General features: G+C 61.1%; 1 protein-coding gene across 11 annotated transcripts in view; it reads right to left on the reverse strand.

Moving 5' to 3' along the window:
- Positions 1-941: 941 nt before the first annotated feature.
- The window catches only part of KIFC3 (kinesin family member C3), a 68,162-nt gene continuing 49,124 nt past the window's right edge, over positions 942-19,979 (reverse strand). For 5 of the 11 annotated variants that reach the window (XM_066348180.1, XM_066348174.1, XM_066348178.1 and 2 more), the window contains 17 exons: positions 17,138-17,245; positions 14,065-14,130; positions 13,398-13,541; positions 13,014-13,253; positions 11,972-12,145; positions 11,289-11,436; positions 11,076-11,206; positions 9,847-9,958; positions 7,786-7,967; positions 6,849-6,953; positions 5,548-5,678; positions 4,337-4,460; positions 4,001-4,130; positions 3,683-3,912; positions 3,267-3,401; positions 2,729-2,837; positions 942-1,594 (listed from right to left, as the gene is read on the reverse strand). In XM_066348180.1, the coding sequence (XP_066204277.1) occupies positions 1,569-1,594; positions 2,729-2,837; positions 3,267-3,401; positions 3,683-3,912; positions 4,001-4,130; positions 4,337-4,460; positions 5,548-5,678; positions 6,849-6,953; positions 7,786-7,967; positions 9,847-9,958; positions 11,076-11,206; positions 11,289-11,436; positions 11,972-12,145; positions 13,014-13,253; positions 13,398-13,541; positions 14,065-14,130; positions 17,138-17,245 (2,295 nt within the window). In that variant the 3' untranslated portion in view covers positions 942-1,568. Of the gene's footprint in view, positions 1,595-1,774; positions 1,803-2,728; positions 2,838-3,266; positions 3,402-3,682; positions 3,913-4,000; positions 4,131-4,336; positions 4,461-5,547; positions 5,679-6,848; positions 6,954-7,785; positions 7,968-9,846; positions 9,959-11,075; positions 11,207-11,288; positions 11,437-11,971; positions 12,146-13,013; positions 13,254-13,397; positions 13,542-14,064; positions 14,131-17,137; positions 17,246-19,979 lie in introns of all 11 variants that reach the window. The other 6 variants (XM_066348181.1, XM_066348177.1, XM_066348186.1 and 3 more) reach the window with 2 other exon arrangements.

Consider the following 19,979-nt stretch of genomic DNA (forward strand, 5'->3'; position numbering starts at 1 on the left):
GGGAGGCAGCAACTCATCCTGGGAGACAGGTGGGTCCCACGATGTTCTGTGGATGCCTCCAAGGCCAACAGCTGTATACTGCAGAATGCCAGGACCCCAGCTTCACAGGCCTGGCCCCACTGCTGACCCAGACCAGCATGCTCTGACCCCCCAGGCGGCCTTCAGAACTGGAAGGGCAGTTCTCCCATCCTCCTGTGACCCTGCAGGAGCCCGTAGTGTGGGCTAGCCCAGGGGTCGGCAAACTCAGTAGTCCACAGAGCCAAATATCAACAGTACAACGATTGAAATTTCTTTTGAGAGCCAGATTTTTTAAACTTAAACTATATAGGTAGGTACATTCCTTATCGAGGTAGCGCCCGCACATGGTATTTTGTGGAAGAGCCACACTCAAGGGGCCAAAGAGCCGCATGTGGCTCGCGAGCCGCAGTTTGCCAACCAGGGTGTTAGCCAGACAAGCTGCCCAACCCAGTGGGCATCCCTTCTGCTCCTGAGGTGGCAGCTGGCAGCGGTTCAGGGTTCAGCCCTAGCTGGAGGGAGGACCCCACTGAACACAGGCCAGCACAGCCTCACAGCAGGGGTGGGGAGTGGTCCTGCCCTGGTGGTTGGGGTCCTTCAGGCCCTGGGAGGGGGGTGGCACTCACCTGCAGGCAGTTCACTTGCCAGGACAAGGTCAGGGCCCCAGCCATGGTTATGCCAAGCCTGGAGGAGCCTTCATTTCCCATCTATAAGATAGAGGTCACAGCACTGCTTGTGGGGCAGTCAGCTGTGAGGAGGGGAGGGAGGCACCAGCCCTCCCAGTCGCAGGTACTCAGGACGCCGAGCCTTACAGGGCAGGTCTGGGAGGCGGGGGTGACCAGCTCGCAGCAGGGAACCAACAGCACGTGCCGACACCCTGCTCCTGACGACCAGGGGCTCACAAGACTTACTCTTTCAGACCACACTTGTGTAAAAAGGCTTTTATTAAGTAAAAATGGCTAAGCTTCCAAAAGTTCTTAAATAGGATTTCAGAGGGAGGAGAATGTCAAGAGGCTGGTGAGCGAGGAGAGCCTGGTGCCAGGCAGATGGAGGAGCAGCTGAGTCCCCGCCCCTGGCCTCCTGCCAGCCATAAATACAGCCCGCCGCCCACGGCAGGCAGAGCCGCGCCCCTATATACACCCACGCACACTATGTACACGCCCAGGATGGCGGCCCCCTTGGAGGACTGCCCCCCGGGGAACCGGCCTGTCCCCACCATCCCTGTGCCTCCCAGGGGCTCCTCAGCCATCCACCTTGGAGGGCACCCTGCAGGCACAGAGAGCTGGGCCAGCCCAAGCGAGGGCCAGCCTCCTAACACTGCTGCTTTTCCCGTGAGGAGCCCCGTGAGGGGCCACCCCTGCCTTTCCAGCCCATGTCCTTTGCACCAAAAGCCACAGGCAAGAGACGCCATTTCTCCTGAACGTGTTTCTCATCTCGGAAACAAGAGAAGCCTCCACTCTGGCCTCCGCCTCCTAGCCCTACAGAGGGAGCAGGCCAGTGCGGCCTCGGGATCCAGCCCCTGGCACGGCAGGGTGGACACGTCCATCAGTCCATCACACAGGCAGCGGCCTCGACTTCCCTGCAGGGGGGAGGGGTGCATTAGCCTCCACTCAAGAGCAAGAGGGAGCCAGGCAGAAGCGCGCAGACAGCAGGCGGCAGAAAGAGCCCCAGCCCTGAGCGGCAGGTCCCCCGCACAGCCCTGCAGCCCATGGCGGGGGTCAGGCGACAGGCAGCCCCGGGCCACTGGCCCCACACTCACCTGGAGACTCTGCAGCCCCAGCCTCAGGCTGAAATCAAAGCAACAGGCGTCTCACTGGGGGGCCAGGGCCCATCAGGACCCTGCTGTCCCTACGCCTTTGTTCTCCAGGCACTTGTAGGGCCATTCTGTGAGTGGGGCCAGGTTTGGGGGCTGGAAGCCTGGATTCCAGTCCTATGACCAGGCTCACTGCTCGTCTGGAACAGGAGGTGAGCCCTGCCCTTCCCACGCCCAGCGCTAGGGCCCAGGTCTGGTGACGCCAGACCTCCTCTGGAGAGCACGTTGCAAGAGCGTGTTCAGCCCAGCTGGGATACTCATGTCCCGGGCCACAAGTCACCAGCCCAGCTAGGAGCCCTTGGAAAGGGGGTCTTCAACTTCCCATCTGTAAAATGGCCTCAGCACTAATTTCCAGGGCCAAGGAAGGTTTGTGAAAGAGGCTCTGAAGAAGTTTTAGAACTTGTATTTTGAAAGCAAGAAAAGCCCTGGCCGGTTGGCTCAGCGGTAGAGCGTCGGCCTAGCGTGCGGAGGACCCGGGTTCGATTCCTGGCCAGGGCACACAGGAGAAGCGCCCATTTGCTTCTCCACCCCTCCGCCGCACTTTCCTCTCTGTCTCTCTCTTCCCCTCCCGCAGCCAAGGCTCCATTGGAGCAAAGATGGCCCGGGCGCTGGGGATGGCTCTGTGGCCTCTGCCCCAGGCGCTAGAGTGGCTCTGGTCGCAATATGGCGACGCCCAGGATGGGCAGAGCGTCGCCCCATGGTGGGCGTGCCGGGTGGATCCCGGTCGGGCGCATGCGGGAGTCTGTCTGACTGTCTCTCCCCGTTTCCAGCTTCAGAAAAATGAAAAAAAAAAAAAAAAAAAAAAAAGAAAGCAAGAAAAGATAAAACCCATCCAAGTAGGGGCTGACCCATGGGGGAGGCTCTCCTACCAACGCACCCGCCCACTCCCCGAAGGCTCACCCGAGGGCTGCAGCCTTCTCCGCATGGAGCCTGGGCGGCTGCTGTTTCCAGAGCTGGGGGCCGAATGGGCTCGTGCAGAAGGCTGTGGCGTCTGGCAGGCTGGCTCCCACTGTGGGCAGGGGTGAGCGGTGGGTGAACACCATGCGCCGTTCACCACCACCACCACCACACTTCCCTCCACTCCCCTCCCAGCCGCCTGAAACCTTCCTCATCTGTAAAATGGGCACAATGATGATGCTCCACTTCAGTTATTGCAAGAGTTAAATAAGATAATATATGTAAAGAAGTAGTTATTACTGAGCACCTGTGTGCCAACCTGTGACTTACCTACCCCCAACCAGCTGATGAACCCACAGGCACCTCTGAGGCCAAGAGATACAAGGCGACTACTGGGTTTGGGTTCAAGTTCTAGCTCCAGCCTCTGGATCGCTCCCCACCTCCGACACGCCAGGCTGTCCCCCTCCCAGGCCCACCCCCTTGCCCCCGACCTGGAAGTCTGACCCAGCGCCCCTGGGGCAGGTCTGTGCCATCCCCCTACCTCCAGATGCTCCTGGCTGGACCAGGACCCCAGTTCTGCCCTGCGGGACCCAGGGCCCAGCTCCACCGAGCGGACCCTCTCGGCAAACTTGAGGGAGTAGAGGGTCTCGCTGGTGTTCTTCTCCACGGGGGATACCTAGGGGATACGGGGGCTCACTACACAGCCAAGCCAGCCACCCCCACAGAGCCGGAGGGGCCCCGTGCTCGCCAGAGGGCGCTCACGGCCAAGGGACTCCAGCCAAAAGAAAGGAACTTATGAGGCACACGTGTGAGTGGCCAGGTCTGTCGGGGAGGTTGGAGGGGTGCATATCACTGACTTTGGAGCTGCTGAATTAAACGGTCCCTTCCCTGCACAGCTTGGGGACCCGGAAAGGGTCCCTGGTCTTGGTGCTGGCCAAGACCACCTGAGGCCCTCACCTGCACCACCATGAGGGTCTTGCTGTCCCCACTGAGCGAGTCCTGCAGGAGGTAGGTGAGCTTGGAGTTGCGGAAGGGCACGTGGCCCTGGCGGGAGCGCAAAGCCGCGATGACGTCCCCCAGGGCCGACAGCGACTTGTTGATGTGCTGCGCCTCCCGCAGGCGGCTGCCCTCGGCCCCGGACTTGCCCACGCGCTCCGAGCCGGCCAAGTCCACCAGGTTCAGCTTCCCTGCGGGGAGGACGCCGGGCAGGTCAAGGGCGCCTCCGGGGCGGGTGCCGGGGGTGTTCGGGCCGGGCTGCCCGTTGGCCCCGCTCACCTGTGGTGCGGAGGCCGGTGCTGCAGTCCACGCCGCGCACAGTCACGATGAGCAGGGCGTGTGAGCGGGAGCTGTGTTCGTTCAGGTTGGTGAACTCCGTTGTGCGGTTGGTGTGGCCAAACTCAAACACCTGGGGTGGGGGGCGGGGCACGCAGAGGCCTGGGGTTCAAAGTGGGGCCTTGCAATCACCCTATCCCCGAGTACCCCTGTGAGGGGGTGTCACCCTCTGCCTTCTACAGAGAAGGAAACTGAGGCTCAGAGAGGTGTGGGGACCTGGCAGAGCCAGAGCAGCTCAGGGTCTCCCCACGTTTCCCGGCTCCCGACCCCCCAGCCCACCTTGTTGATGTCGTCCACGCTCTGCACCTGGAACTCAGTCAGCCCGGGCACGTACAGCTGCCCGCTCCCGTCTGGGCACAGCCGGATCTCCAGTTTCTCCTGGGGCTCCTGCCCCAGCAGGTCCCTGGGGGGGGGGACAGTCACTCCCTGCGCCCACATCTGCCTCTGCTTGCACTGCACCTTCCCCAAGCCTGGAATGTTCCCTGGCCCAACCATCACAGCCTCAGGAAGCCTTCCTGGACCACCCGGCTGAACCCTTCCTCCCCTCCAGCTCCTCCCCTGTACTCAGTCTGCAGAAAATGGAGACCACCTGTTCCCCAGAAGGTCTGTAGTGGTGCCACTCCGGCCCCCACAATGCACTGGGCCGCCCAAACCCTGACTCTCACTGATCACCTGGTCCAGCCTGCAGGTACGGCGCGGACACTTCCAGGGGAAAAGCAGCAACTCGGTCTGGGCCTCCCAGGGGGGCTCAGAGAGTGCCTGCTGGTCAGAGGAGGGGCCCAGGACCAGAAGACCCCCTGATACACAGCCCCCAACTCTCTTCTTCAAGGAGGCTCCACTTCCTGTCCCATGTGGCTCTCCACGGTCCTGAGGACCACAAAGCTTGCCGGGAAGGAATGTGCCCACGCCAGGGCCGCCCACCTCAGATTCTCAAAGCGGAGGGCTTCCACCCGAGCGCCTCAACCCCGAGCGCCTCCCACCTGAGCACCTCAACCCCGAGCGCCTCCCACCTGAGCGCCTCGACCCCGGGCGCCTCCCACCTGAGCGCCTCGACCCCGGGCGCCTCCCACCTGAGCGCCTCCCACCTGAGCGCCTCCCACCTGAGCGTCTCGACCCCGAGCGCCTCCCACCTGAGCGCCTCGACCCCGGGCGCCTCCCACCTGAGCGCCTCCCACCTGAGCGCCTCCCACCTGAGCGTCTCGACCCCGAGCGCCTCCCACCCGAGCGCCTCGACCCCGGGCGCCTCCCACCCGAGCGCCTCGACCCCGGGCGCCTCCCACCCGAGCGCCTCGACCCCGGGCGCCTCCCACCCGAGCGCCTCGACCCCGGGCGCCTCCCACCCGAGCGCCTCGACCCCGGGCGCCTCCCACCCGAGCGCCTCGACCCCGGGCGCCTCCCACCCGAGCGCCTCGACCCCGGGCGCCTCCCACCCGAGCGCCTCGACCCCGGGCGCCTCCCACCTGAGCGCCTCGACCCCGGGCGCCTCCCACCTGAGGACCTCGTTGTAGATCTCGGCCGCGCTGACAGTGATGGTGTACTCCCAGTCGGACGCCTTCTCCTGCACCTCGGAGAAGAGCAGCTGCAGGGCCCGCTGGTTGATGCCTGGGTTCTCAGGGGTCCCCTGGGGGCAGAAGCGTGGCCCCAGTAAGCTGGGCCCCTCCGCACCATGAGGGTGTCTGTGGCCCAGACCCCAGCCAGCTACCCCTCGCGGGCCAGCCTCCCAGCTCGAAGTCCCCATCTGCTTTCTGGTCTGCCCCCAATCCCTCTCCACCAGCTACAAACAACTTCATTCACCTCCTTGGGCCTCAGTTTCCCACCTCTAGAATGGCGCCACCCGCCCAGAACTGCTCTGACAGCACCCGGGTGAAACGCCTGGGCGAGGGCGCTGAGGCCGGGCTGCTGGGCGCCAGGTGTGTACCTGGCCCCGGTGAGCCGCCTGGGAGGGGTGCCAGGAGCCTAAGATGTCCTTGGGGTGCCAAGGCCCACACGGAGGCCCGGGGTCAGGGGGGCCATGGCTGGCTCTGTGGGTGGTGGAGGGAAGGCACAGGTGGGGCCTGCAGGTGCCCTGAGGCCCGATGAGCTGCCTGGCCTTTGAAAGGAAATCTCAGCTGAGCTCTTCCCCTTTAACAGTGCCTCCCACCCAAGGGCCTCTCACTCTCCTTGTCTGGACACTTGCCCTCCTCCTCTACCCACGGAACCCCCTAAGACCCAGGGAAATGCTAACGAACCAAAGACACCCCAGGGGGCCAGCCTTCCCTCTTTATCTAGTCAAGATTCTTCCTCCTCTAGACAGCCCGGCTCCCTGTGGAAAGGGGACAGCCACAAGCAGGGAGATGAAGGCCTGCCTGGCAGCGACAGGTAAGAGCTGGGCGTCCCACGACAGTCTTCACCAGCCTGCCGCCAGTCCCTCCCGCTGCCTGGCGTCTCCTCTAGGGCGGAGAGCTGCCCTCGTTCATCCAGGGAGCCCCGGGACCCCGCGCGGGGCAGCCATTCAGCAGGAGCCCAATAAATGCATGGGGGTGAATCAAGGACGGCCGGTCCTGACAGAGCAACTCTGACTCACTCCAGGTCAAGCTCCTGCTGCTGGTTTGTTGTGGTCACACCTGCCTCTCCTAACCACTGGGACCATCACAGGGCACCTGGGCAAAATGACCCCTCTGAAGGCCCGGTGCCTTGGGGGGCACAACACACGCCGCGCAGAACCCCGAGACCAATGAGGGCAGCCCAATCAGTGGCAGCAAGGGAGTGGTCCTCACTGCCCGCACCCCTGCCCCATCCAGCGGGCACCCACCTCCATTGTGTACGTCTTGCCAGCACCCGTTTGGCCATAGGCGAAGATGCAGACATTGAAGCCGTCAATGCAGGACGTGATCAGGGCCTGCACCTCCTGGAACACCTAGGGAGGGGACGTGGGATGCAGGGTCGGGCTGCCGGCCTGCTCCAAGTCCAGCCACCTCCCCCGGCCCACTCTCTCCTTTAGGATGGACAGGCGGCTTACACTGGAGGCATTCGAGGCTAACAGGGCACTTACACTAGAGGCTGGGGGTGACCTGGTTGCTGACAGCCACCCTGAGGAAAGGGCCACCCAGCCCTGGAGCTCAGGGGACCCTCCCCCACCCCCAGAGGGAGCAGCAAAAGGAAGGCAGAGGCCAGTCACATGCATGGCACCTCCTCTGCCCACCTGGGGACAAAGGTAAAGCCCAGTGCAGAGTTAGTAGAGCACAGGCAACACAGGCCTGGCAGGTTGGCCCTGGCCGAGACCAGAGAATAGATGCTGAGACCACATGCCTCTCACAGGCTGGAGGGACCAGACTCAATGCCGGCCAGTCATGTGGATTGCAGGGGCCACCTGGGTGGGTGGGGCTTTGAGGATGGGAGGGACCACGTGGGTGGGCGGGGTTTCAAGGTGGGAGGGGCCATGTGGTAGGTGGAGCTTTGAGGGTGGGAGGGGCCACATGGAGGGAAAGGGCTTTGCATGGATCTCTCCTCCTCAGCAGAGGCTTCTAAGGCTCTCAGTCTTAGCTTCCCACCCTCTTCTCTCCAAGGGGGAAGGCGAGAGGGGCGCTGACACCCAGACTCCTCTACCCTGCCTTGCCCCACTCTCACACTTCTTTCTGTCCATGCCCCCTCCCACTATCTCTCCCCTTCCTGGCGAGTCTCTCTGTGCCCCCCCCCCTCACCACTGCTCTCTGTCCCTAACCCCCACCCCACCCAGGAGCCACACTCACGTCCTGCTGTGAGGCCCTCGAGGAGAAGACCTTGTCCAGCTCGAAGGATACAGGCTTTCCCTTGTGCATCAGGTGGATGATGGAGTCATCGTCAGAATCGAAGGTCACTGCATTGGCCGCCTCAGGCCCTTCCCCGTCCTCTTTGGTGACTGGCCGAACACGAGCGATCACCCGGATGTTCCCTGGATTGGGTGGGGGAGGAGCAAAGGGTACAGGCCTGGTCAAGACCAGACGGCTTCCATGCTGGTGTCCACTGGTGTCCTAAGCAGGCTAGTGGCTCAGGAGGCTTTCCTGCCTTCTCAGCAAGGCCCCCCAGGGCCACAAAGCTGTCACCAGTCATTCCTACTATTGGATGAATTCATTTATTGGTATAGTTCCTTCCTCAGCAAACCAGTCGAGGGTGGGAGCTTCAGCTTGGGGCCGGGGAGGAAAGGTCAGCTGCGGGGGTCGTGTGGATGAGAGGAAGGGGACGCCAGTCTCATTGGGGTACCAAGGTGCACTCTCTGTACATCTCTGTACTTGTTTCCTTCCTCATTCACACAATGAGGGACTTGGGTCCCGGAAGCCAAGAGGCTTGTTCTATCATACAGAAAGGGCACAGTAAATGCCTGGATGGGGCGTGGGCAAACAGGACCAGACAGCCGGTGGACTGGCAGCACACACGTGGGCACAGGCAACCTGGGCAGCCCAGAGGCGTGTGGAGGCACAGAGCTGATCGCACCGGCCCTTGCTCCACGCCCTTCAGGGGGATCCCACAGCCCCCCGAACGAAGAGAAAACTCCCCACCACAGCCAGCACGGGCACACCTGCCCCCTTCACCGGTCCACTCCACCTCACGGCACGGGTCTCTGGTCCAGCTCTGCCTCCTCCAGGGAACTCCCCAACAGCCCTACGGCCAGATACCCGGGGAGCCCCTCCCCAGCCCTGGTAACAGAGTCCCTGACGGGGTTCTCCGGCTGATCCCTGCCTGCTCTTCCAGCAGAAGTGAGCGCCGTGAGGGCAGGGATGGCGGCCACGGAGCCCACAGCCCTATCTCAACGTCTGGGGCAGCACCTGGCACAGCGTGGGCTAGACCTTTGTGCAGGGAACAGGTGGAATATCAAGCCTGACCCGGTCCTAGGTCAGGACAGTGGGCATTCCAGCCACTCAGCACCCAGTTTCAATACCTGACCACCGGGGCCCACGAGTGGCCTGCTATGGACATAAAACAAGGGCTTCCGAGTCGGACAGATCCCAGTCCCTGGCCTCTGTGTCTCTGCTGCCTTATCCTCGGAGAGGAACTAACAATAGCTCCTCAATGACAGGGCACAGCTCCGGGGAGTGGTGCTGGGGCTGTGGGGAAGGGCAGGGTCACCTCCGAGCCAGGTCAAGGGGCCCTGGGCCGGGCGTGCCCCCAGCCCCCCAGGTCAAGGGGCCCTGGGCCGGGCGTGCCCCCAGCCCCCCAGGTCAAGCGGCCCTATGCCGGGCGTGCCCCCAGGTCGAGGGTCCCTGGGCCGGGCGTGACCCCAGGTTGAGGGTCTCTGGGCCGGGCGTGCCCCCAGGTCGAGGGTCCCTGGGCCGGGCGTGCCCCCAGGTCAAGCAGCCCTGGGCCGGGCGTGCTGCCAGGTTGAGGGTCCCTGGGCCGGGTGTGCCCCCAGGTCGAGGGGCCCTGTGCCAGGAGTGCCCCCAGCTCCCCAGGTCGAGGGGCCCTGTGCCGGGCGTGCCCCCAGGTCGAGGGTCTCTGGGCCGGGCGTGCCCCCAGCCCCCCAGGTCAAGCAGCCCTGGGCCGGGCGTGCTGCCAGGTTGAGGGTCCCTGGGCCGGGCGTGCCTCCAGGTCGAGGGGCCCTGGGCCGGGCGTGCCCCCAGCCCCCCAGGTCAAGCGGCCCTATGCCGGGCGTGCCCCCAGGTCGAGGGTCCCTGGGCCGGGCGTGCCTCCAGGTCGAGGGTCCCTGGGCCGGGCGTGCCCCCAGGTTGAGGGTCCCTGGGCCGGGCGTACCCCCAGGTTGAGGGTCCCTGGGCCGGGCGTGCCCCCAGGTTGAGGGTCTCTGGGCCGGGCGTGCCCCCAGCCCCCACAGCAGTCACCTTTCAGCCGCACGAGCTCGTTGTGGCATTTCTTGCGCAGCTGCAGCTCCCGGCGGTACTTGCGCAGCAGCTCCTGGTTGCTGCTGTTCACCTCCTCGATGGCCTGGCCGATCTGGCGGGGGACACACAGCGCCGTGAGGGGGTCAGTGCCGTGAACTGCCTGCCCCCAGGCAGGCTGAGCACTGTCCCCAGCCGGGGGCTGAGTTCTTGACACGTGTGGTCACGTGTCAAATCTTCCCGGTAACCCCTGTGGGGAGGTGCTGCTGCCAGTCCCTGTTAGGAAGAAACTGAGCCCCGGAGAGGCTCGGCCAGGAGTTCAGGGTTGCCCTGCTAAATAAGCGAAGGGCCAGACTCAGCCTCACCCCGCAGCTCTCGCACTTGACTACAGATTCCGCTGCACCCAAACCCCAGCTCTACCCTGGGTAGCTGGGGACCTGAGGCGACAGGCTCAGTGTCGTCAAGCCTCCATTTCCTCATCTGTCAAATGGGGATAATGCCATCCGACTTGTGGACCTGTAAGAGCTGGTCAGTAGAGATCTCCAAGTTGCATTCCACAGGGGGAAGAAGCAAGATGCAGACCAGCTGTCCCTACGCTATCCTTGTGGTAAGAGGGCACAGACAACCAACAGCGCCTTTCTCACACTCAGAACGCCCTGAAGGAGGTGCTGGGGGACAGGCCGCCCTTGGGGTGGGCGGGGACAGAGAGAACCCTTTCCTTTTTATCTGATGCCCTTCAGCAGGGTCTGAACTTGCTACCACATCCACGTATTACTGACATAATATTTTTAAAAAGAACCATTTCCTATTCTTAAAATACATCGGTCTCTCTACCCTGCAGCGCCGCCAAGCAGATCCAAAGAGCTGACAGTTATAAAAGGCTCAGCATGTAGGAGGCACTTAAGAGACGTTGGCTATTCTCATATGGAACAAGCACAGCTTGAAAAAATTCAATTAAACCGAATAGATGTACGAATAGACGTAGGATGTTTGAGGTGTAAGGATTTTAGTAATATGTTTGGGTTAGAGTCAGAGTAAGACAAATGCTCAAATACCTGCCCCAACCAGACTTTTTCAAACAAGGTCCAGGGTGGCCGAGTGCATGTGGGGGAGGGGGGGGGGACTATTATTTGGGGCCTTTGTCAGCATTTTGGAAGAGAGCCCTGGGTGGATGCTGCCCCTGCCCAAGGGCTCTGGGGCCTCCCCGCCCCACCCTCAGGGCCTGCACTCACCTCGGCCTTGACACTCTTGAGGGCCTCTTGTAGTAGCAGGGGGAAGCCTCGCACCTGTCGCTTGAGCCCATTGTAGTCGTTGGTGAGGGTCCGCAGCGCAGGCTGCAGCGTCAGCAGGTTGGTCCGGACACCTATGGGGACAACAGAGGGGTAAGTAGGATAGGGTGAGGGGCCGCAGCTAGGGGTAGGCCAGGGCCCAGGGGGCCAGCTCACCTGCCAGGTTCTCGTGCACGGCCTTCATCTCCACCTGGGCTCTGGCAAAGGCCTCCTCGATGGCCCGGTTCTTGTCCTCCTCCAGGGTCTGCATCTCCTCCAGCATCTGCCCATGGGCTCGCTCCAGCTCCGACTCGTACATGGCGATCTGGGGGCCAAGGCCGGAAGCTCAAAACACGGGGCTCGGGAGGGAGGGCGGGAGTGCCAGAGAAGCCCTGCCTCTTCTCACCCCTGCACGCACCCGAATACACACACACATGGAAGCACACGCACAGGAGCGGGGTGGGGTGGCCCTCTCTGTCCCCCATGGGCTCTGAGCTCCATGCAGCTACTTCCCTGTGCTGCCCCTGCCCATCCTGGGTCCTGGCACATAATGAGTGCACCGGAAATCAGGAAGAACGTGTGTTATGATACTGACCAGAGCACCTTTCCGAGAGCACATGTGCTGAGCCCTGTGGGAAGAGCCCTTGCGAGTCTGACCCTGAGCCCCACTGTGCGGTGGGTTCTGTGACCACATCATTTTTAGATGAGGAAATAGAGACTCAGACAAAACTAGTCCTTGGTCCCACGGTCAGTGGGAGGGCAGACCAGATCCTGGGTCTGTTGCGCTGTACCCAAGGGGGGCCTCTGCCGCATTCACACGCTCCCCGCCGGCCACGCTCTCCCCCACGCGGCCTGCGCACCTGGGCCCGGAGCTGTGCCGTCAGCTGGTGCGAGCTCTGCAGCTGCTGCTCCATCTCCTTCAGCACCTGCCTCTGCATGGCCACCTGCTCCTGCAGGTGCTGGTTCCGGGTCTGGGACTCAGTGAGGGCCTGCTTGGTCTTGGACGACTCCACCTCCACCGTTCTGATGACATACTGCGAGGCGGGAGAGAGATGAGCGCGTGGGAGGTGCAGGGCACCTTGACCTCACTCGGGGGCCCTTAGACATGGCTGGCCCAGAGGGGGGACCCTCAGGGACACCCACCAGGTGATGGGATGTCCCTGGAAAAAAAATACTAGAAATGCCGTTAAGGTCCTGGCTTTCCAGAATGCTGCAAGGGCCTCCTGGCATCTTCTCATCTTAATGAGCCCACAGTGAGCCTGGCTGTGGCCCCAGCCTGGGCACAGAACAGAAAAGGGGAGCAAGGATGAGGGCAGGATCCAGTGATGCCCTATGTCCATGCCTGGCCTGCGGTGGGCACCTCAAGCATTGCTTATGGCAGGGGTCCCCAAACTTTTTACACAGGGGGCCAGTTCACTGTCCCTCAGACCGTTGGAGGGCCAGACTATAAAAAAAACTGTGAACAAATCCCTATGCACACTGCACATATCTTATTTTAAAGTAAAAAAACAAAACGGGAACAAATACAATATTTAAAATAAAAAACAAGTAAATTTAAATCAAGAAACTGACCAGTATTTCAATGGGAACTATGCTCCTCTCACTGACCACCAATGAAAGAGGTGCCCCTTCTGGAAGTGCGGCGGGGGCCGGATAAATGGCCTCAGGGGGCCGCATGTGGCCCGCCAGCTGTAGTTTGGGGACCCCTGGCTTATGGGATGCCTCCCTGTGCCTGGCCCGGGACAGCAGGATGGGGGAGGGGCCAGACCTGGGACGCTAACTTCAACCGCCCACACCTACTCCTCCACGCCAGCCGGGCCCTGGGCCCCCGTCGCCGAGCACTGAGGCACAGCCCAGGTTCCTGCGGGCACTGCACAGGGCCGCCGGCCGGCCGAGGCCCACCTTGATGGGCGGTGACTGGGCCCGGAGGCTGGCGATGGTCTCGTGGCTGTCGCGCAGGCGCCGGCTGAGCCGCTCCTCCTCCTGCGCCTTCTCCGCCAGGCAGTCCTTGAGCCGCAGCTCCACCTCGGCCAGCCGGTCGGTCTTCTGCTGCACCTCCAGGTTCAGCTCCGACAGCATGCTTTTGTTCTCCGCCGCCTCCAGCTGGAGCTGTGACAGCCTGTCCCGGAGCTGGGCGCTCTCCTGCAGACAGCAGACAGGAGACGCGGCCCGCGCAGGTGTGAGGCAGGCGGACCGACCGGCGGACCAGCAGGCTGGGGCCCCCGCGAGCAGCTGGGGTCGCTGTCAGGAAGGGGGCGCTCTGGGACCACCGGGCCCCGCGCTCACCTGGCTGTGCTCGCAGCCCGCGCAGGGCGCCGGCGGCTTTGCGCGCAGCTCCTGCAGCTCGGCCTCGCAGCGCCGCATCTCCTGCCGCAGGCGCTCGTTCTCCACCATCAGCAGGTCCCGGTGTTTCTCCAAGTCCGTGCCTCCCTGCCGGGGGCCACAGGCCGTATGGCCGGGGCACATCAGGGGAAGCCGGGGGGGGGGGGGGGCAGAGAGTGCAAGGGCAGGAGAGAGGTGGGAGAAGTGGGAGAAAGACAGAGAAAAGGAGAAAAGAGAAAGAAAGGCAAGTGAGGGAGAGAAGAGAGAGAGAAATAAAGGTGAAGACAGCGGAGAGAAAAATCGAGAAGGGTGATGAGACCGGAGCTGCTCCTAGCGGCACCCTATCCTTTCATCCTATTTTCCCGAGTGTGAAAGTAACAAGAGAAGTCATATTTATGCAGAGTTCACACTCCTGTTTCACGTCAGGCAAAGGCGAGTTCACCGCCCTCCCCGTGGGGGTCACATGGCCTCTGGGGACCCAACGACTACAGGAACATTTCCCAAGCGGGACACAGCCCCCTCTTGGGCCACATGGGGTCACCCCCGCCCCCATCTGGTCAGGCCAGTCAGCACAGGGCCCGCCAGCCCTTCTCTGCCCCATGCAGGATGCAGGACGCGCCACCGGCCTCACCAGCTCTGACCGGAGGCGGCTCACTTCCTGGGCCTGGCTGATGAGCTTCTCCTTCAGGTGTTCCACCTGCCGGCACAAGGCACAAAGCCAGGGTCACAGTGTGCCTTGCTCCGGACCTCCAGCCCACAGCCAGGCATCAGCCCCAGCCCTCCCTGTGTTTGAGCATCAGGCCACACCTGGGGCTCCAGGTGAGAGACACCTGGCCTGGTCCTGGCGGCCTTCAGCACCCTCTCCCACCGCAGGACCCAGCCAGCCTGGGGGGACATGCAGCAGAGGTGACCCCTGTGCCACCCCGGGCTGATACCACGGGCAGCTCACCAGGGGAATGCAGGAGGCTGACCCTCAGGATTCCTGCCTCGCACAGGCCCCTGACAAGGCCTATTCCTATTTTTGTATAGGTATAACTGTACATTATTTTTTCTTTTTTTTTTTTTTTTTTTGTATTTTTATGAAGCTGGAAACGGGGAGAGACAGTCAGACAGAGTCCCGCATGCGCCCGACCGGGATCCACCCGGCACGCCCACCAGGGGCGACGCTCTGCCCACCAGGGGGCGATGCTCTGCCCCTCCGGGGCGTCGCTCTGCCATGACCAGAGCCACTCTAGAGCCTGGGGCAGAGGCCAAGGAGCCATCCCCAGCGCCCGGGCCATCTTTTGCTCCAATGGAGCCTTGGCTGCGGGAGGGGAAGAGAGAGACAGAGAGGAAGGAGGGGGTGGGGGTGGAGAAGCAAATGGGCGCTTCTCCTATGTGCCCTGGCCGGAAATTGAACCCAGGTCCCCCGCACGCCAGGCCGACGCTCTACCGCTGAGCCAACCGGCCAGGGCCTGTACATTATTTTTTCTTAAAAGGGCTCCCAAATTGTATAAACTACAGACACTACGAAACCTAGGTCTGTCCTTGCCCGGCCCCTAGAGTTTTCTACTTAGAGTGGCTCCTGGTGAGACCGCCTGTGGAGACAGAGAGACCTGTGTCCACCCCAGCTCCCAGTCTGCCTTGCAGGAGAGCGTGGCCTGGTGAGGTTATTAGCAAGAGAAGATGGGGTGCACCCCATCAGAAGGCAAGGGTGACCCGGCTCAGCCGGAGCCCTGCGTGGGGATACCAGCCCCCTGAGCGGATCCCAGGATGGGGACCCTCCCTGGAGGCCACAGGGAGGGGCCAGCTCCCCCGCAGGCCACAGACCCTGCTTCCCCATCAGGACCCTCTCCTTGGAAAATAATCCAGAATGCAGACAAAGATTTCGGCACCAGCATGAGCATGTCTGAGATTTTTTTCTGCAGAACCTTCTGTGATGACCACCCCACACCTTGAAAAAGGATCAGCGAGTCCCACTCTCCCTGTGGAGGTTTAAGAGGTGCTATTTACACAGCAGGCCACGAAACACAGGGCTCTTATTTCGAAACAACAGGTGACAAAGTCCACTGCCGACAGGGGCCAGCCAGGTAAGGCAGGTGAGGGGCAGTGCTGGACTAGACTCCCAAAATGCACCTGAAGGAGGCAGCCACCATGTACCCCCTGAGGACCGGGGCCAGGGCAACACGGGCTCAGTGTCGCCAAACTTCCGACCCTCCAAGGAGGCTAGACTTTGAGATTTCTGGGGAGTGTGTGGGGAATCCCCTGACTTTAATGGCTGAGATGCCATCTACAGTCTGTGGGCAGCAGAGACTGGAGCTCACTGTCTTCTGGGGCTGGACAGGGTGGGTGAACCACAAGTCAGGCCTCTGTTTCTCTGAGCAGGTCCGGGAGGAAGCCGGCCATGGGCTCCACCCCACCTCTGAGGCAAAGGCCACGACACCAGCGCTGTTCACTCCTGTTTGGGGACGAGGATACCAAGACTCAGACCCAGAGAGGGGCTGAGAGGCCCAAGCTGGCTGCCCAAGTCCTCCTGGTGGAAAAGCAGGTGACCTAAGGGCACAGCCAGGTGAGCACAGGACCAAGGTGGCCCCAGAGAGCTCCATTCCTAACAGCCCTCATAGCAACGTACCTGGCCATGGACTACCCAGGGTAGCGAAGCTCACACCATTCTCTGCACATCCCCAGCCAGTGTCCCCAATACCCTCTTCTGTTAAGAGCCCGATGGGAGGGGTGCTCAGTTCCTTGGCCCCGAGGGGCATGAGGGACAATTTGCACAAGGCAGAATTTCACTGTTAGTCACAAAATAGGGAATCTCTTGAACAACCCACTCCAGGGGAAGGGTCAGGTACATTCTGGTAGGTGCACACATAGAATATTGCGTAGTTATTAGCTGTGTTTATCAGTTTTCAGTGACACGAGGAAAGGGTCCTCAACGTAGTAGGCAAAGAAAAACCCTAGAACAAAATTGTGCAATACCAAAAAGTAGGTTTCTGGACTATATATTTGACCACTTCTTAATGCTTTTCAGTAATTTTTTTTTTTTTTTTTTTTTGTATTTTTCTGAAGCTGGAAATGGGGAGAGACAGTCAGACAGACTCCCGCATGTGCCCGACTGGGATCCACCCGGCACGCCCACCAGGGGCAACGCTCTGCCCACCAGGGGGCGATGCTCTGCCCCTCTGGGGCGTCGCTCTGCCTCGACCAGAGCCACTCTAGCACCTGGGGCAGAGGCCAAGGAGCCATCCCCAGCGCCCGGGCCATCTTTGCTCCAATGGAGCCTTGGCTGCGGGAGGGAAGAGAGAGACAGAGAGGAAGGAGGGGGGTGGGTGGAGAAGCAAATGGGCGCTTCTCCTATGTGCCCTGGCCGGGAATCGAACCCAGGTCCCCCGCACGCCAGGCCGACGCTCTACTGCTGAGCCAACCGGCCAGGGCCTTCAGTAATTTTTAAGCTTCAGAGAATATGTACTCCCTTCAGCCTGAAATAGGCAGGTCTGTCTCCTCTTGAAAGGTTGGGGTGCCCCACCCCATCGCCTTCCCCCAGAAATCACCTCAGGACGGTCCGTTTGCACAGAACTGGTGCCCCAAACAGGCTGTGACCTCAGTACGGGCTGGGTGTGCTCTGATCTCACTTGTCCCCAGTGCAGTGTCTGGCACTTGGACCCCGATGCAATGAAAGTGGGTTCTCCAGTGTTTGCTTGGGGGGGGGGGGTCAGGACGCCCACCTGCACCTGCCTGCAGCCAGGCTCCTGCTTCCTTCTTGCATCACAATCGGAACCCTGGGTGCTCCAGGGCTCTGCCCAGAACTCGGAGGGGCGCCCACAGGGAGGTGCCTACCAAGGGAGTGGAGAGTGGGGGTAGCCAGTGGAGGGAGGGGCTGTAAAAGCCCCCTTTGGTCAGATGTCCGACACTCAGTCACCTCCTGGCTTATCTACGGCAGCAGGGGACACAGTTCCACACAGAGGGGTGGCCTGTCAGGTGCAAACCACTCCGTGGTGCACGGTGACCATGCCCCGGGCAGGCCAGTTTCTTTGGAAGACTGAGAAATTGGAACCTGTGCTGCCCAGGAGTGGGACCCTTGCCCCCTGCCCAGAGGGGTCTGCTTCGAGAGGGCTTGGGGGAGCAGGGAGCCGGGGCCTGACGTTACATCTCTTGGCAGAAGCAGCTCCACGGAGCTGGGGCTGCCCCATGCAGGTCTGTCTTCTCGGCGGCCTGCTTTCAACACAGACAACCTGCTGTTCACCTCCCACCACGCTGGCCCCCCATGGACAGCTGTCTCCTAGGGGAAAGAGGGCGCTCCCAGGGGCAAGGCCGAGGCGTTACTAAGCTGGTGAGGTGGGAGGGGGGCTGAGCACCTTTGGGCCTCAAGGAAACAGCCCAGAAGCCAGAGGGACAGCCCCAGGGAGGACGTGTCCTCAACATACTCCCCCTCCCGGGGACCTGGCTCCTGACTACACGACCGCTGCCCGGGCCTGGCCTGGTCCGTCAGCCCTGCCTCCACTGCCGAGTTTCTATGTTCGTGTCCTTCTGCCACGGAGGGGCACTTGGATAACATGGCCTCCCAGGTCAGAGTGCCCGGGTCCTATTACAGGCGTCACCCTCCCCTCCAGGGAACCATGCCCCTCGGCGTCCTCATCTGTATAATGAGGCCACAGCTCCAGGGACATCCACGAGAGGGGACAGCTGGGAGTCACCAGGACGTCACTTGGGGCTGTTGTGGCTAATGTCCAGAGAGGACCATCCAAACTAGCCACAGCCTCCCTCAGTGGCCAGACCAAGACCAGTGGCCTCGGTGGCCTGGGTCAGCTGGGTGCTCAAGGTCTGAGAAGGTGACTCCCCATAAACACAAGTCTCCATCTGACACGGAGCAGTGGGATGCCTGAGAAGCCCCCCACCGCCCTCCCAAGCCTGGGTTCCAGCGACGACAACGGCAGCCCTGTTTACTGAGTCGGCCTCACTGGCAGGGCAGGGGGTGCTTCGTAAGCCAACACTTTGAAACCCCCAATCTGCTCAGGTAGGTTCTATTATCACCCCCTTTTTACAAGAAGAAAAACTGAGGTTCCAAGAGATTAAGCCTTGGTTAAGCAACTTGCTCAAGGTCACCTGGCCATTAAGTGGTGGACCGAGGACTATAGCTCAGGTCCTCCAGGATGACCCCCCGCAGACCTTACTCTTCACACGGCCTTTCAGAAAGAGTGACCTGGGAGCGCAGCCACGTGCAGGAGAGGCTGGGCGAGGTGGGAACAAGCCAGCGTGAGAACCGCGTGGAGAGGAGCCCGTGGGGGCTCTCCATAGAGGATGGACATTATGAAGACCAGGAAGGGCCATGTGTGTCACACCACAGTGAGGCTGACAGGGGCCCGGAGCATGTAAGAGTGACCCTCACGGGGCAGCACTTTACAGTTTACCATCCGTTTTTCTATCACGATTGATCTGCCCAGTGACCATGAAACAACACTTCTTAACCCCAGTTTCGAGTCCGGGAAATGCAGGCTCAGACAGGAAGTGACTCCCTGCAGGTACACAGCCAGCGAGCGGCAAAGCCAGGACCAGAACCCTGCCCCCGGGTCAGTCCAAATCCCAAACTCTCCCCAGTACCGATGGTGGTGACGGCAGCATCACCAGTAACCCTGGATCGTCTCATCGGGTCCCGTTATTATGTCCATTGTACAGATGAGGAAACAGAGGTGCAGAGCGAGGATTAACCAGCCCAAGGTCACAGAGCTAATGGGTAGTGCCAAAGTCAGGATTTGAACCCAGCTCCCGGCCAGCATGGCTGGCCACAGCTCCACGGGGTAGGACCCTCCGCTGAGGAACGATCAGAGAAGAGCTGGCAGTCCGAATGTCCCAGGATAAGCCAAAGCAAGCAGAGACCTGGCACCACTGCGACCTCTCCAAACCCTCCAGCAGGGCGGGGGAGGGGAGGGCGAGGGGAGCCAGGGGTGGGGCCCGGAGTACAGGGGCTCAAAGACACCAAAAAGGCTGGGGCGCTTCACCTTCAACTTCCCCTCTAAGGAGTAAGTGGGTTTTGCTAATTAAGGGAGGAAACTATTTTTTAAAATACTTGTAGATTTTGCTAATTAAGGGAAAAATTGTTTTGTTTTGTTTTTTTTTTTTTTAAAAAAAACACTTGTTTAAAGTCACAAGAGGCCACGTATTATTATGATTTCATTTACATGAAATGTTCCCAAAAAAGGCAAATCCATAAAACAGAAGGCAGACCAGCGGCTGCCAGGCACTGTGGGGAGGGCGAGCAATTTAATAGATCTTTCCAGGGTGATGAAAATGTTCTGAAATTAGACAGTGGTGGCGGTTGCATCACCATCTTAATATATTTGAGACCATTAAGCTGTGCAGCTATAAAGGGGTGAATTATATCTCAGTAAAGTGCCTTGAAAATGAAACAACGTCTTTGAAACCTGGACGGTCCAAGCTGGGGAAGATCATGGAAGGAATTACTGCTGGGAGCTGTCGCTTTGGGCCAGATGTGTGTCCTACAGGGCGGGCCGCACGCCAGCCCCACGGGCAGTGCCTCGTCCCATGCTCCCTACACAGGCCCTGGTTCCT

Source organism: Saccopteryx leptura, chromosome 9 (genome assembly GCF_036850995.1).
Source record: "Saccopteryx leptura isolate mSacLep1 chromosome 9, mSacLep1_pri_phased_curated, whole genome shotgun sequence".
Lineage (NCBI taxonomy): Eukaryota > Metazoa > Chordata > Mammalia > Chiroptera > Emballonuridae > Saccopteryx > Saccopteryx leptura.